Genomic DNA, 17,018 nt, shown 5'->3' with positions numbered 1-17,018 from the left:
TCAAGTACACCTACCGCCTACCATTGACATTTGTGTTTGTTATATATATATATATATATATATATATATATATATATATATATATATATATATATATATTATTTATATATATATATATATATATATATATATATATATATATAATATATAACTCCTACATTTCTGATTCATGCCTATATATATATATATATATATATATATATATATATATATATACTCGTATATATATATATATATTTATATATATATATATATATATATATATATATATATTTATATAATGTATGTATGTATGTATGTATGTATGTATGTATGTATGAATGTATATAAGGTGGTCACACAAAAACCCGCCCAAAAAAACCCATAACAAACGCAACGCTCTTTGTCGGCTCGTATCTCTGAGACTTCATTAGATTTCTTTCAAGTTAAAAGCACAAATCTTTATACGTTGACTGTTAAAATTTCATGAATATGAATTGAGAAACAAAAAAGTTCTCTATAAATGATACAGTGTTTTTCCAAAACGTGTTCAGAATACAATACCAGAAAAAAAAATGACGCAACATTGCAGAGTGTAAAAATAGCGATGATCTTAACTTTTCTTGCCATTTTTAGCAAATATCAATTTTGTCACAATAAGCATTATTTTCATCATTTTTCTCATCATGTAAGAAATCGTCTATGTAGCACACTCACATACCTATTTTGGTCCATATTAAAAAAATTATATAATATATATATATATATATAATATATATATATATATATATATATATATATATATATATATATATACTTTAAAGATTCACTCATAAAGTTTTCGCTTACCTGACTTAAAAACTTCCATCCAAATTCAAATGTCGAATAATTTGGTATCATATTAGGCCTCGCTAAGTTTAGGTTGCAAAAAGTGACAGACGGAAATTCAGCTCGGACCTCGTAGCCGTTAGTTACCATCGTTGAGGTCGGGTAGCTGTTGTAGTCTTCAATAATCTGTTTGAGACTCTGGCAAGCCATGCCAAAACTGGTCAGTGTCAACATCAGCCACAGAATGTTCTTCCAATGAATCCAATTGTTTGGGGCCTGATTGTCCGTGATTCGATTCACACCATGACAAGACGTTTTCTCTGCAAAGTCTTTGGTTTGTTTGACAATAGAGCTCAATATACCACAATCCCAATTTTCATCCGAGTTTTGTCTTTCTTCAACACACAAACAATGGGATTTATTTGGATATGTTGATAACGTATCACCCACCTTGGCTTGCTTTAGATGCATGTTTTAAAATGGTCTGTATATTGATAATAAAAGAAATGCCAGTAAATTAAAATAGAACAATTATTTATTTTTAATCACAAGTTTTAAAAATCCTATATGCCCCTGTTTTTTTTTAAAGGCAAAAGAGAAAATGATTTATCTCTGTTTTTATTACTTCGTGATCCAGATGTCTAGCAACAATTAAGTGTAAGTCTTGATTTCTATGTCTCACAAATCAGAAAAAGATACATAATTCATCAGTGTTTTATAGACTCCCAACAGTCGTGCAATAAAATTATGGACGAGTTATATCACACGAAAATCAAGTGTATTGATCAGCAAAACGTGAGCAAAATTAATTTCATAACTCGTTGTATAAGAAAAGATCAAACAATTGTAGAGGACAATTATTACGAGCACAGTCTAACTACTCTTAACCGACAATTTTCACCCTCGGTAAAAGTATCGAATAATGAAAAAAAAAGAACCCCGTCAGAACAGTTGATTGTAGAAAATAGAAGATATAGAGTAGCTCTAGTTACTTGAAACAGGGAAATTCCATGTCGAACGAGTTGAGTTGACTGTAAAACAATTGCATAAGGTTAAGTGCGGGTGTACCGAGATTTGGAGAAATGAAAGTCATAACGTTCAGACACGTTGGACACAAAAAAGAAAGAGGTATAAATCATGGACTTTTCATTGTTAATGAGTAATACGGGCTACCTTTAATATGCTGGATATTGTCCCACTCACGTGTCTGGCAATCGGAATTCATTACAAGGAAAAGCCGTCAAAGTAGCTTTCCCTGTTTCATTTTGATGTTTAATATTTAAATTTGTTATGTAATGTTTAACATGCATCATTTGAATTGGCTACAATTAAATTATTTCCAAACCTTCTCCCCCAAAAACTATCCCTCGACTTAGGTTTTGTTTAAAAAAAAAATCTTTTACCGCGCTTGGAATTTTCATATAGTCCCATGGCGTTTCTCCCATTTTCCTCTTACAGGCCGGAAGTGATTGAGAACTCACACACTGGAGGGCTGCCTCTTATGTCAACTAAATCAACAGGCAAATGCAATATACATTAAGTTATGGATATAATGACTTGTTTTGATGGTGCTTTTATGAAATAGTCCCAATTTTGTTGGAGGGGGGGGGGGGGGGGGGGGGCGTGTTGTGCTGTAATAGGCTTCAACAGTCGTGACTTCACTTCATTCGTAATGACGCATAGTAACTTAGTAACTGGTTCTAAACTATCGGAACAATGGCGGACGCCCTTATGAAATACTTCTCAGACGAGCATAAAAGTGTATCCAGAGGAGAAAAAACATGATAAATCTGATCATGATTTGACTTTTATACATTCTGATTACAGTGAAAAAGTTCTAGCCAGCATGAATAATAAAAAGTACCGATTTTCTTTGTTTAGAACCAAGCTGCTCGCTGCTGGTCGGACGTGACATCAGACTACTGAAGTCAATTTACATGCCACACAAAATACGGTAGTTGCCTAAACGAGTCTTATAAATATATATATATATTATATATATATATATATATATAATATATATATAATATATATTATATATATATATATATAATATATACATACATATATCTAAAAGAAATAATTTACCAATTCAAATGTACTAAAAAGTCCCAGATCAGATATTATAAAGGTGTGTCTTGCTTACGGCTTGCTTATTGTTTAAGTGACATCTATTGATGAGGCTATTACAAGTCTATTTGGTTAGTCAATCTCTGCATTCAAGTCCGTGCCTACAAAGGCTACCCATTTAGAGACTTCCGTTTGTACGGTACTTACTCATTGTTTAAGCAATTCTTGTTTAACCTGCTCTTAATTGACCACTTTGCGTCACGCACGTGAAAATACACGTGGGACCTTGCATTACTTCACGAAATTGTTGATGCATACTCAAAGGGAAAGTATTTATTTGTGCGGCAATGTGGTATTGGGGTATGACACTCGCTTTTGGATTGGAAAGTCCTGGGTTCGAGCCTCGCTCGGCGCATAGTTGAGTCCTTGGAAAAGGCTTTTTACTCATATTCTGTCATCCTGCTCAGGTGTAAAATGAGTACTTGGCCGTTAACAACGTTGTCTCTGTCAGGAATCGCCTACAAGCTTCATGTTTCGTTCTACATGTTACGTTGGTCAGGGACCCTTTGTTAAGCGTTTTGAGCACGTTAAGTGGATATTGCTCTTCATAAAAGCTCAAATTATTTTATTTCATAATTACTTAACTTTTTCTTTACCAACCATTTTCTCGATTTTCACCAAAACGTCATACACACCCAGCATAACATTATTTCAAAATTATTTTTGAAAATCTAACTCAAAAAGAAAACAAAGAATGCTATAGGGATTACATGATTTTGATCACCAAAATAAACTTTACAACACAGCATTGAGTTCTTATAATCATAACAAATTAATTGTTTATCTTCAAATTTTGTGATGCATAAATAAAATTCGAATGAGACTAATGTTGGCTGTATTCAAAACGAATGCGAAAATGACACGAACTCAGCTACTTGTCACAACTTATCTCTGGCCAGATTTTTAAGAAGTTGAAATTGAAAAAAAAAAACTGTGAATGGATCAACCCAAAAAAAATAAAAAATAAAAATAAACAGAGGCTCGAAAAAATAACCCTATAAATTTGATGACAAAATTTGAAAGCAAACAAATGCACGGGGTAAAGCTAAACCTGGCTTCTTTTATAACCTTTTTATTCAGTATCTTGTGTGTGAGCACCGGCTGACTTTATGCATGATTATATCCGGCGTCGCATAGAAAGTGTGAGTCCAGCAATTTGTTGTTGGTTCATTGGAGCATACTCTTATCTCAGCGCTTGTCTCAGTTGCTGGATAGTTCGAACTCCGGTGAGTTTATTGTCACGTCTCCCCAATGCCTCCCACATGTGCTCAATGGGATACATTTCAGGTGACATGGTAGGCCAATCAATGGTTTTGACGTTATGCTCCTCGAAGACGTCCATCGTCAACCTCGCCATATGAGGTCTCGCGTTGTCTAGCTGCAACAAGGTAACTTCTCTGTTTGTTGTGAAAAAAAAAGGCAAAATGTGCGGTTTCAGAATTGTGTAAATATAGACTTGTGCTGTTATTCTAACGTCAACAAAGACAAGTTCCGTTCGATGGTTAGAGCTGATGCCTGCCCAAACCATAACCAATCCTCTTCCACATCAAACTTCTTCGATGCATTTGCGAGTAAAGTCCCCCTCCCCCCTCCCCTCTCTCTCCGCCAGATCCGTACTCTGCTATCAGAATATGACTGTTTGGAATGACTCGTCTGTGAACAGCACTCTGTCCCATTGAGGCTGGGACCAACGATTGTGATTAATCGCCCATTTCAGTCGTCTATTGGCATGTTCTTCTGTCAGAAGAGTTCCGACGTAAGGTCGACAGCACCTCGATCCACCGTTTTTCATCCGATGTCGAACTGTAGGAGAGGTAATGTCAAAGTTATTTGCTGTCTCTCTCACGTTTACAAAGGGATCTTACTCGTGATGGCGGATATTCTCGTGGTCCTCTTAATCTGAAGTCTTACTTTTTCTGCCACGCCCAGGAATATCTGCAACGGTGCCAGCTTTTCTGTGTTTTGCTATAAGATTATTGACGGTAGTCTTGGAACAATTAAACTTCTGTCCAATCGTTCTTGATGATGCACCGGCCAAATGCATGTCAATAGCTTGATTTCATTATGAATGTAAGTTTCGAAATGGCTTCAAGATAGCTTTGCAATTAATGACCATTTCTTTGCCCCGTTTCCTCTTCATGAGCCTTAAGTGGTCATGGGCTCGATTCCCTCTCTGAGCGGTGCGTAGTTGAGTCCTTGGGAAAGTCTTTCTACTCGCATTCTCTCACCGACCTCAAGTGTAAAATGATTATCTTGCTCTTAACAGCGTTGTCTCTGTCGCAAAAAATTGTTATAATGCCCAACATGAGTCTAGTTTAGGCCAACACGTTTAGTGTTGCTGTTGGTTAGGGACTCCTTGTAAAGCGCTTTGAGCATGTTTAATGGATATTGCGCTATGTAAATGCTCAAATGCGCAAGAAAAGAAAAACAAATAGGACGATCTTGTTTATTCACGGTTTAGTGGCAAACCCAAAGAGCGGTCTATTAATGCCTCTGGTTTGAGATCAATTGAAAGTCCAACCTATACGCGAGCACAGGAGACACTCATGTAAATACTTACCAAACATATAGAGTCTAGATATCGTTAAAACAAACAAAAATAAACTCCACTAGTTTGTAAGATGGAGATAATTTACAATGAAAAAAGAGTTCTCACCAAGCCAAGGCTAGGCCAAAGTCAAGTAATCACATTCAAAGACGACAGAGAGCAGCGAAGAAAGTGCAAACAGATAATATAGCCTGATAGAAGACATCATTATACATACATTCAAACATACAAACACACACACACACACACACACACATACACACAGGCGCACACGATTGAAGTTCGAAAAATTCACGCGATGCCTTTAATAAAAGAAGTTTATTTTGCCATAAAGAAACTCCTTACTGACTTGATGCCTTCTTCACATTTACAGGAAAATTATAGACATCTAAGCAACAAGGTGGTTCAATACTTTGTTGTAAAAAAGTCACATTCGATAAATTTGATTTTTACATCTGAGCTTTATAAAAGCAAAATAACATGTACAAATTGTTTATTTTTCCAAACATCATAATTTGTTTCAATCTAGGCTGTAACAATCTATCAGAAAAAAAAGAAGAAAAAAGAGGAAAAAAAAAGAAAGAAATATGCCGTATATAATAGTTAATGATTAGTCTATATGAAAGGCACAATATTGAATAAACATTTTATGTGGTCCTACGCATGGCACCATTCTTCAAAACCAGAGATGTCGTAATAACCATCCTCCATAATTGTTAAGAAAACAACGTTTTTATATTGTGACTCAGGTTAAAAAGTTTTAAAATTAGTTTTATGTAGCCTAATGGATTTACACTGAAAAGGTCAATGTGTTTGGCACCTTAAATTGGTATAAGGATAGAATGCTTCTGACGGCACACTCTAATGTGATGGTCATTTTGTCAGCAGCAGAGATAAAGGGTAGTCATTATATTCCATAAAAACAGTAAATCTTAAGTGTTAACGCTACACATATATTGTGTGATGTTCAGAGTTATTTGTTATTGTTTCACCAGCCACAAACTGGTATGCGTTTCAGTAACTACATACCACTATCTATATTCTATTACAGATGGTGGTCATCCAATTAGAAAATAAATGAAATCAAAATTTAATCTACTTTTTCACCGTTTGGTTGAAATTTATTATAATTGAGAACCAATTCTAAACAATCTTTCTCTAAGAGACATGCTACTATAATATTTTGTAATATTATGAATTTTTATTTTTCTAATACCGATTATATGAACTTGTATAAGGAAAATAACTGCGTGAATTACTATGATTTGTATTGTGATGGGATGAGTGATTTGGATTCTCTCTCAGACTCAACATCCGGCCATGGTGTTGTCGTACTCTCGGATCCAAACTGCGGAAAGACCAGTCGAATTTGAACTCCAGTTCCTCTTCCAAACTGATGTCATGCTCCATTGCTGACCTTCCAGGGGAATGGTGGGCGGTGTTGCTTGGCGAATGCAGTCGTGTCAGATGCGTTGGGCGGTATCCGGTATATACAGGCAGTGCTAATTTGTGTCTGGCAGCCGTCAGAACGTTCTGGGCGGCTCTTAGTGCATCGGATTTTTCATGGTAGTCTTCAGATGAATCGTGGGGGTGATGGTGATGATGATGATGGTCGCTTATACCTGTGGTTGGAGATTTCGTTCCGGACTCCAAGATTTCAGTAAGGTCTGAGGATTAATAATTGAGAGTATGGTATAAGGTTCTAGACTTAAGTTCGACAGTTGTGCTGTCGTTATCAAAAATTAGAAACTATTTTCTATTCAATCAATGAAGGTCAATGATATGTAGTCTAAAACGAGAGGTGCACGCATTGATGATAGCACAAGACCGTGAGAAAGGTTTTCATTTGTTTCCCATGCATAGTCCATGCATTTTGTAATACATTTTGATACTGTGTAAGCGACAGCTCTTGTATTTGTTAAAATCCACAATGCCATTTTTATGCATAAGTTTATGCAATTATCTAAATTCTACAATGCACGAAATCCAGTGAGAGTATCTAAACAACTGTATTTCAATTTAAGAGTTAAATTTAAATTAACAGAGGCCCATGCAAATTGATTGCTTTCTAAAAAATCAGCATCTTTTTTGTTTTTAAAAAATGCACCGCTCTGGTTGGTACGTAAAACAATAAATAAAATAATTTATTAATAAGTGAAGTTTTCCATTCATCGATACTTTAATGTAGATATTAGTACATAAGTGGCAGTAGCAGCAGCAGAAGCAACAGTATTACTTTTAGTACTGGACCTCATTTGAATATTATAACCTTTATCTCATGCCCCTCCGACTCCCTTGGCCATCCATCTATTCCTCAAATTGCATGTCACTATCATTACTACTATGACTACCACTACCACCACCACTACTTCTACTATTACAACAACAACAACAACAACAACAACAACAACAACTACTACTACTACTACTACTACTACTACTACTACTACTACTACTACTACTACTACTACTACTACTACTACTACTACTAGTAGTAGTAGTACTAAAAGTACTACTGCTGCTTCTGCTGCTGCTACTGTCACTTATGATTATACTTATATCTACATCCCTTACATTTTGTATTTATTTTCAATTCCATTGTATTTACTTTCTAACAATAATCTACATTTTATTTTATTTCACTTTCTACACAGCACTACACAGCTCCTCCCCGCCTCCCTTTTTTTGATTTAATTAATTGATCACCTTTTATAAATATCTACTAATTTATTTTAATCTGTGCTTCCTTACCAAAGGAGCATACTATTTCCTGCCCCATCAATGTTTTTGTTTATTCACCTTAACAACGCCACTATGACAATCAAATTATCTCATTCGCCTGTAGTGTTTCATTCATCCTGCTTTGTTGATAAATGGGAAACCCGAAACGTCCACAGTATCTGTCTTCGTCTTAAACATTGAAGCTTACAATTCATATTTATCGTAATTTTTTTCCTTCGAGCTTTAAGCCACAACATATTCATGATATGTGCCATTTAATGTATGTGTCATATTTTCCATGTTTATATGCATTTGGTGTTTAATAATACAAACTAAAGAATTATTGAGGTAAACGAAATATCTCTATTATTCATTACGTTATACAGATTACTGAAAAAATTACCTGAGCGAAACATTATCTCTAGGTCCAGAATATAACTGTGACCAATCGGCTCAAAATGTAATTAGGCCTTTGTCGATGTAAACATGATACTTAACATTGAATTTTAAACTTAACTCATAATTTTTAAAATAAAAAAAAAAGATTACTTCATTAAGAAGAGTAAGTTTTTTCCTTAAAATGTAAAATTTTAAGATAAAGTTTATACAACAATCTATTCCACATACAACGGACTTTTCAACACAATATCAATGCCACAATCACAGGTCACACAAAAATAAAATTCCCAATTTCTAACTTAAACTGAATTTTCTTTATCGAATACATTTGGACATAATACCGAATTGACGGTGTTGGTCACATTTGGGCAAAAAGAGTAATACCTGATTGAGGAGGTGGCCTGTCAGAGCTATGGTAAGATGATCTGTAATGAATCGGATCCTTCAGCAACGGGGGTGACTCTCTAGGCGTTAATCTACTCGTGTTTGTCCTGGCAACTGCTTGATATTTCTGAATGTCCTGCTCTTGCATCTCTGCTATATACTTGACGGAGTCCAACTCAGAGCGCAGTTTTGTGCACAGTTTAATGGCGTTGGTGGCCACTTGGTCAGGGGGCGCTATGTTCTTTTCAAGAGCTTTTTGGAGGTTGGTTTCACTGATAAGTTCAAAGTTTATAATGCCGACAAGTTCTTCTTGTTGGGTTGAGTTTAGTTTATCCTTCTCTGTAAGACCATATAGAATTAGATAAAATAAGGCGTCAGAGAAAAGAGTGAAAAGACTAACTTACTCGTAGTACATTCTTTGTCGTCTACCACGAATATATTTTCTCCTTGTCACCCATAATTATGTTGGATAACAAGCAGTTTGTCACCATTCTTGTCAGCTTGATTTCCAGGACTCTTGTCGACACACGATATTTAAAGTTTGATATAAGTCACCAGGTATGATTACAATGCTTAATGTTTTTTTACAAAGCAAATATATACCAACGTATTCTGCAAGAAGCCACGTTTATTTTCAATAGCGGTATTGACATTATCAATAACTTGTGTAGAATGCTTATTATTTAGTGACAACCAATTTAAGACAATTATAAATTTCATCGTTCAATTCAACCAATTAAACATCAATTCACACATACGTAATTGCAGTGTGATTTTGATAAATCAAATATTTTTAGGATTTAATTTGAGAGGAGGTATAAGGTATAGTATTTGTTTTAAATATAAGTTTTTATAACACTATGCAGATGGAGTTGAAAGAAAAATAGGCATATGATAATAATTGATAAAACGTGCCAACCTCAATTCCTAGTGACAATAACATGTTTGATTCTGGTAGGGGCAGTGATACATTTGCAGTCGAAATTTGTGAGACAGTTTTAAAAGAAGTTCAACAAAGGATCGACTGCGAGTACTTTTCCTAGTTTCATTCTTGCCAACCAATCAAAATAATTCAAATTCTGTTTCTAATTGGTTAGATAAAATATAATAGGACAAAACTCCCGCTTTTTGATTTTTGTCCTTTTTCAAAGTATGTTCAACTTAATAACTTACCAGAGTCGAGGACAAACTCTAAGACATCAAAGAGGGAGTCGTGAGACGGTCTAGGGTAGTCTTTTGTAGCCGAGGCAAGAAGACGGAATGTTTCGGCTGTCAGAATTCCCTGAAATGGAATAGAATTAGAATTAAAGTGAGAGAAAAAACAAAAACAAATCGAAAGAATGGACAAAAATATAATTTAAAATCTTGTTGTGGCAGGAAAAAACCCGATGAGAAACGTCAGATTAGGGTATTTAAAACACTGGCAGGATAGTTATAATTTATGAAACCTTAAAAATGATTTGATTCACATTCTTAATGAGTGCACGAATATCACACAATTAAAATTGTAATCTAGAGTTGCAAATTCTCAGATTGTTTTGACTCTACAAGAAAAAAATAAATTATAGACGACACATTCAGTTGCTTTAATCTGTATCATCTTATGATGATATCAGTCCTAAGCCTATAAACTACAAGTTAACTTCATACGATACAGGCATCAATCTATTTGTAATATTAGTCATCAGACTTATTGTCTGAACTTGTATGGCCTGTAATCGTAATCATATTTATCTACGCAGCAAACTATCTCATATATTATGCTATAGCTCTACTGATATTTTAATTACAGCTAAGTAGTCTTTGCTAACCTTCAAAATGATAGAAATTGGATCATTTGGGAGACTTAACTAGCTATTATACAAAATGTCTGTAAACTAGTTCATTTTCAAATACAGTGTAATTAATGTAATTCTAATTTTACCTTGCTGGTCATCTGTCCCAAGTAAGTATCAACAAGTTTACACGCCCGCTCACTATGAATAGATACAGGATTTGACTGGGTGTTGTCCCCGTTGTTTGAATCAGAACCGTTGGCATCCTGGACGATGTCATGCAAAACAGAAGGGGAGATAATACACAGGTCCTCTGGCCCAAGACGAGTCAACATTTCTCCAGCAACTCTGACCAAGTGCCCACGGCATTGACATCCTTCTGAAGTGGCTATTCGTAGCACCTGGGACAAAAGTAAGAAAACAGATGGCTTAAGAATGATTTGATACAATTGTGATTCCAATAAATTTTCATGATTAATGAAAAAACAAACAAAACGGATTTACGGAAGATTAATCATTTGTTGAGAGGATTACAGCTCACTCGGTAAAGCTCTTGGCGCACATGGCGGGAACGAATTCGGATGCACGTTTAGATTTATATTTCCGATCCCTGTAGTTCTTTTAATCAAAACGTAAGTGGGTGGCTAATTATATGCCTAATAACGAAGAAAGTAGAAATAACTTTGTCCGTTACCTCTCCATTGATTTAAACAATCTAGAAATGTTACAGAAATTGTGTTGAACTCCAGCTCGATGAGCCTCATGCCCTAAAACATTATATTTATCATTCTGAAACGAGTCGTTAACACATGACTGCTATTATTAGTTTTATTAATTTTTTTTTTCATCATTGAGTCAAAATATTTTTTGGGCTATCCCTCTACATTCAAAGGATACATTGTAAAGAACAGAAACCTTTCTGAAACTATGATTAAGCTGAAAACCATTCCAACAAAAATACAACAACAACAACAACAACAACAATACTAAAACTGAAACAAACCGAAACAACTCCCCTCTCCAAAAAAAAAAACCAACAAAACAAACAAAAACAACAACTACAACATACCAAATTAAAACAAAACAACCCCCCCCCCCCCCCGAAAATATATCCCTAAACAACAACAAAGAAACAAATAAAAAAGCAAACAAACCCCCCCCCCCCCAAAAAAAAAACAAAAAAAAAACAAAAAAAAAACAACAAAACAACAACAAAAAACAAAAACAAAAACAAAAACAAAAAACAAACAATCAAATAAATAAAAACATGAACAGGTACAAACAAATAAAAAACAAAAACAAATCACTAAAATTAGAACAGTTTGTCTTCTTGTGCGAGTTTTCCAAATAAAGGAGAAAACCAAAAGCGGTTGTTCACTGGGCACCAGAAATAATTTGAGTTGTCAGAGGAAGCCTGGCTGTAAATGTTTAAGGTTGCGTAGTTTCACTGCTATGACTGTTCTGTTTTACAGTGACAAAAAAAAAAAACCCAAACAAAACCGCCCACCCCCCGCAAACCCCCCCCCCCCCAAATAATAAAAAAAATACCCCAATCTCCCCCCCCCCCCAACAAAACAACTCCCCCCGCCTCAAAAATGAGCTTTCATATAGCGCAATATATATTAGACATGCTCAAAGCTCTTTACAAGGGGTCCCTAGCCAACAGCAACACTTAACAAGACATGACGCCTGTTCGGTGATGTTACACTTTTCCCCAACATATACAATGCTGTTAGTGGCCATATACTAATTATACACATGAGTAAGGTGAGCGAATGTGAGTAAAGAGCCTTTTTTATCTTGAGTTTTTAACTTGACCTTTTATATAGACAATATCCACTTAATGTAATCAAAGCGCTCTACAAAAGGTCCCTGGCCAACAGCAACAGTCCTTTTCTAAGGACTCAACTATGCTCTGCTCAGAGCGGGACTGGAACCATCCAATTCAAAGGCGAGTGTCATACCACAAAATCACATAGCCGCACAATTTTTGGCATTTAGGAAGAAAACTAATACTTCATATATCAAAATCTTAGGGTTAGCCCAAACTTGTCAGAGAGTCTTTTGAATCAAGACAAGAAATCTTGGGCTTAAATTTGTTGACAACGGTAGGTTCCTTATACTTTATCGATCAATTGAGCTATTATTTCATATATTGTTTTTGACCTTTATTAGAATTACTTACTCGAAGAAGCATGCCCTTGGGGGCGGGGGGGGGGGGGGGGCAGATCACGAAATATAATACAATATAGGTCAAGTACTGTGTTGCAACACCCTGATAATGTTGGTTTCTATTAAAACCATTGTTAAAGTCAGTGAATATATCAGAAGAGTAAATAGAGTTTTTAAACGTAAGACGAGATATAAGGTAGATTTTAGTTGAATTCGTATGTGTCAATAAAACTTCGCATTGTTGTCTATTACTATTATTATTGTTGTGTTTGTACTGTTAAATTAAATGAAGGTGACAAGTTACACTGACTCAATTCAATACAGGTTCCGTTTGTGCAGAGCACGGGAAATTATTAAAAAAAAGGTGAAGGCCAACGGTTATCAATTCTAAGATAAACAACCAGTTACCTTCACCTTCGATTTGAATTTTTGAAACCAATATTACAATCCCTTTATACCAAAATGTAAAGGTCATCAGTCTTTAATGCCTTTATAGCTTGACTGTTTTTTCCTCCTAAGAGACTACCAAAGGGGTGTTTTATAGACAATATGACCTACTGTGAATAAATTCAGCGCATTGAGCTTGGTATACCAATGGAAAAAACCCTATTATATATATATATATATATATATATATATATATATATATATATATATATATATAAAATTTATTTCTTTATTTCTTTATTTTTTAATTTTTAATTTAAAAAAAAAGATAAATGAATTGTCCTATGGCCTGCGTCCTAAAAAATGATCATCTTATTTATTTATTGCTTTCATTTCGAGAAACCATTCGTTTGTTGTAGTGATATTTCCATAACAACTATTAAGTAATGTTTACCTTGGTCAGCCATTCCATCGTAACTGGCGGTATGTTATACGCGTGCTCCGGAAGTGACAAGATCACATTGTCAAGGACACTGCCGATATTTTCTGACTGGGCAAACGTCTTTGGACTAGAAGTAGAAGAGAGAGTATCGGTTGTGTCTTTCTCCTTTTCCGTCACATCCTCATGTTCTTTGGAATCCCCGCCATCATTTACAACTTCAGAACCAGTGACCGTTGCTGACGAGTCTCTGTCAATCGCTGACGTAACATATTTTACAGCTAGTGTACCAAGTTTTGTAAAAGCCACACCCTTCTCTTTTATTTTTTGGATTATTAAAGAGAACCACTCAGACCGAATTGAAAGAAGACCATTTATTGTTGCTTCATCTAGCATTTCTTGGGATGAATCTGTTGCTGTAGTTGTTGAGAGATCGCCCTGAACCTTTGTGAAAGCTGATAGACTAGAATTATTACTTTCTTGGTTTGTATATTTAGGAGTCACTTTAGAAAAAGACGAACTTCCAGCAGAGATCGGGATATATTTGTTCATGGATTTGCTCAGGCAGTCGACTAAAGCTTCAACACACATATCAACGATATCAGACGATTTAGCTATTTCCCCCAGTTGGTTGCAATCGATTAACATCGACAGAATTGCAGAACTTGATCGATTCAGTTTAGCAGCTGCGATGGAATCTTGGATAAATTTTTCAGATATGTCGATCAAATTCCCAGATCCACCCATTTTCAGGTACTGTGAAGCACATCGAATAGCCACTGCGTTGCTTTTGTCAATGTTGATATGCATGTTGTAACAGAAATCAGCAACAGTTCCGAAGCTTTCATTACCTCCTGGAAAATTATCTAATTCTACTTTGACAACCTCATTCTCACACCCTGACCTTGACCTTTCCAGCTCACAAAAATAGTCGGATCGAGCATAAAGGGGAAACTTGTGCAGCTTATTTTCGTGATCCCCCACGACGACCACGATGTCGCTGAGGTCACCGCTGGCACGAAACTTTGAAAAGTCCATGGCAGGCGAATCTTCACTGTGGATAAAAAAACACCCAAAAAATGTGAAATTGAATGTAAACTTCAATTTAATAAACAAAAATAGATAAAGTGGAAGTTTCGGGTTTCCCCTTTATCAACAGAACAGGATGAATGAAACACTACAGACGAATGAGATAATATGTGATAATAATGGCGTTGAAAAGATGAACAAGCACTTCCTTTCGTTTTTTGATTAATAGATAATAGAGAGAGAGAGAGAGAAGGAGAGAGAGAGAGAGAGAGAGAGAGAGAGAAAGAGAGAGAGAAAGAGAGGGGGTGGAGGGATACTGAGAGGGAGAGAGAGAGAGGGGGAGAGGGAGAGAGCGAGAGAAAGAGGGGGGAAGGAGAGGGAGAGAGAGGGGAGGAAGAGAGAGAGAGAGAGAGAGAGAGAGAGAGAGAGAGAGAGAGAGAGAGAGAGAGTATCACAAAAGTTCAAACATTACCAATAAAAAAAAAAGAATTAAAAAAAAAAACCCAACCAAAACCCAATTTGGGCAGAAGGTCTCATTTGATACGCAGAAAATACTTTGCGATGGATCCAGTGTGAAGCAAAAATTGCTATTGTTACTCTTAATCTATGTGATTGTAGGCCTAGATTTTAAAAAATAATTATATAATCCGATTTTCTTAAAAACTTTCAAAAATATATCAGTGTGCTTAATACAGGCGGTCTGGAATAAATTTCTTATCACAGACAAATTCTAATAAAGTGGTGGCATAACCTAAATCATGTATAGAAGTACTGGAGGAGACCACGGTACTTTTATTTTGATAATTCTTCAATCTTCAACATGAACAAACATGAATATCTATGAATTGCAATCAACGAATTGCAGTCTTCGAAAGATTTGAATCCCCATCCGCGGACTTAATTAATTATAAACCCATGCATATGCCTTAAATATCACAATTTAACGATTACAAGGCTTTTAACACAATTCTCGAAAGAATAAGTAACCATTTCTATTCGCTCGGTGCAAGTCCCCTGTTCGACGCCCCCCTTGTATTTGCACTCGTACAATATTAACTCACTGCCTACAATGAGGTAATAATGAATAATGAGCCTTACCCAAAGACGTAACAATGTGGTCACTGTCATAAACAAATAATAATAATAATAAAAAGTAGATTATCTATCTTTATGTTCTGGTTCTGTTTCTTTAATTGTACTAGACGTAATTTAAAAAAAAGATACATGGATTAAATGAAGTGAGAGTCCTATCGACATTTCTGCGCTCTTAGTATAATCCCTCAATAGAGACATAAAAAAAGAGAAAGAATGATTTAAACAGTTAAACAATGCACAATTACAAATCAAATAGTCTTATCAATGAAAATTCCATGCCTCTCATAATGCACGCAAATCTAATACAAGTGGTAATTAATTGACACAGAACTTACCTCTGTGTACCAGAAATCCGCACTATTTTCAAGAAACGGCAATAACAATAGAGAAATTATAGAGAACACACCACCATTCCAGTTGAAACAAGTGTGTTGAATGACAATAAAACCTTATCGGCCTCTCTGTGTCGTATTCTTGTAGCTGACACACACAGTCACACACTCTTTCATACGCACACCAATAAACTATCGATCTCCTTTAGAACTCTATTACGCTATGTGCCCGATAGACATCGCCACCTTTCACAAAAACTAACGAGGCACCGCAAGTTTTGTTAACAACTTACCGGCAACAAACACATGGTTACATTAAAAGTCAAACAAGTACACGGAGAGTAGCTGCAAACAATTTGGAACATGAGCCAATTTTCTCATTTTTTTCCCCGCCCTTGGTCACTCTGCCAAAATAAATATTATTATGACAATCGATTGACCAGTTTCGTATTTACAAGAGTGGAAAAGAACCGAAGTAAAAATACGGCTATAATCCGCTAGAATATAAACAGGATAAAGGACTTAGCGCCGTTCACACGTTCAGCCGTATGAATTTGGCGCTAAAATTATTCTAAGCGAAAAGTCGTGTACGGGCACGCACCTTCCCGATCGGGAAATCGATTTTCGATATGAGACAGTCGGTATGAGGTTATAAGAATGACATGCATTTATCAATAATCGAAGAAGGACTTGGGGGAGGGTGAGGGGGGGGGGGGGTTAGTGTATCGAATAATAAAAAAAATTCTCACTGTGTCTTGTGCTTGTTGTATGTGTGCCCCCCCCCCCCCCCCGCCAAATCC

General features: G+C 35.6%; 2 protein-coding genes across 3 annotated transcripts in view; both read right to left on the bottom strand.

Moving 5' to 3' along the window:
* The window catches only part of LOC144963937 (epithelial sodium channel subunit beta-like), a 7,428-nt gene extending 6,150 nt beyond the window's left edge, over positions 1 to 1,278 (bottom strand). The window contains exon 1 of the mRNA XM_078897881.1: positions 920 to 1,278. Coding sequence (XP_078754007.1) covers positions 920 to 1,278 — 359 coding nt within the window. The remainder of the gene's footprint in view (positions 1 to 919) is intronic.
* A 4,506-nt stretch (positions 1,279 to 5,784) lies between these two features.
* LOC144964860 (uncharacterized) lies at positions 5,785 to 16,760 on the bottom strand. Of its 2 annotated transcripts, none has more exons than XM_078899577.1 (6): positions 16,512 to 16,760; positions 13,778 to 14,816; positions 10,914 to 11,165; positions 10,163 to 10,271; positions 8,990 to 9,328; positions 5,785 to 7,152 (listed from the first exon to the last, which is right to left on the bottom strand). In XM_078899577.1, exons 2-6 carry the CDS (start codon positions 14,798 to 14,800, stop codon positions 6,695 to 6,697), a joined length of 2,181 nt encoding a protein of 726 aa, XP_078755703.1. In that variant the 5' UTR covers positions 14,801 to 14,816; positions 16,512 to 16,760; the 3' UTR covers positions 5,785 to 6,694. The 2 variants fall into 2 exon arrangements, with proteins under 2 accessions (XP_078755703.1, XP_078755702.1); XM_078899576.1 differs by having other exon boundaries at positions 16,222 to 16,552.
* Positions 16,761 to 17,018: the final 258 nt, after the last annotated feature.

This window comes from Berghia stephanieae, chromosome 2 (genome assembly GCF_034508935.2).
Source record: "Berghia stephanieae isolate SIO BIC M18660-M18661 chromosome 2, UCSD_Bste_1.3, whole genome shotgun sequence".
In the NCBI taxonomy this organism is placed as follows: domain Eukaryota; kingdom Metazoa; phylum Mollusca; class Gastropoda; order Nudibranchia; family Aeolidiidae; genus Berghia; species Berghia stephanieae.
The sequence above is the reverse complement of the archived record's forward strand: the minus strand, read 5'-3'. Positions and strand labels throughout refer to the sequence as shown.

Bases quoted from the DNA above. Each gene is read 5' to 3' on its own strand.
- LOC144964860 (XM_078899577.1), bottom strand. From the start codon at position 14,800: ATGGACTTTTCAAAGTTTCGTGCCAGCGGTGACCTCAGCGACATCGTG. The intron at 11,166-13,777 runs GTAAACATTACT...CTTTTGTCCCAG, and splicing joins CGATGGAATGGCTGACCAAG to GTGCTACGAATAGCCACTTC. The intron at 10,272-10,913 runs GTAAAATTAGAA...ATTCCATTTCAG, and splicing joins TGGGACAGATGACCAGCAAG to GGAATTCTGACAGCCGAAAC.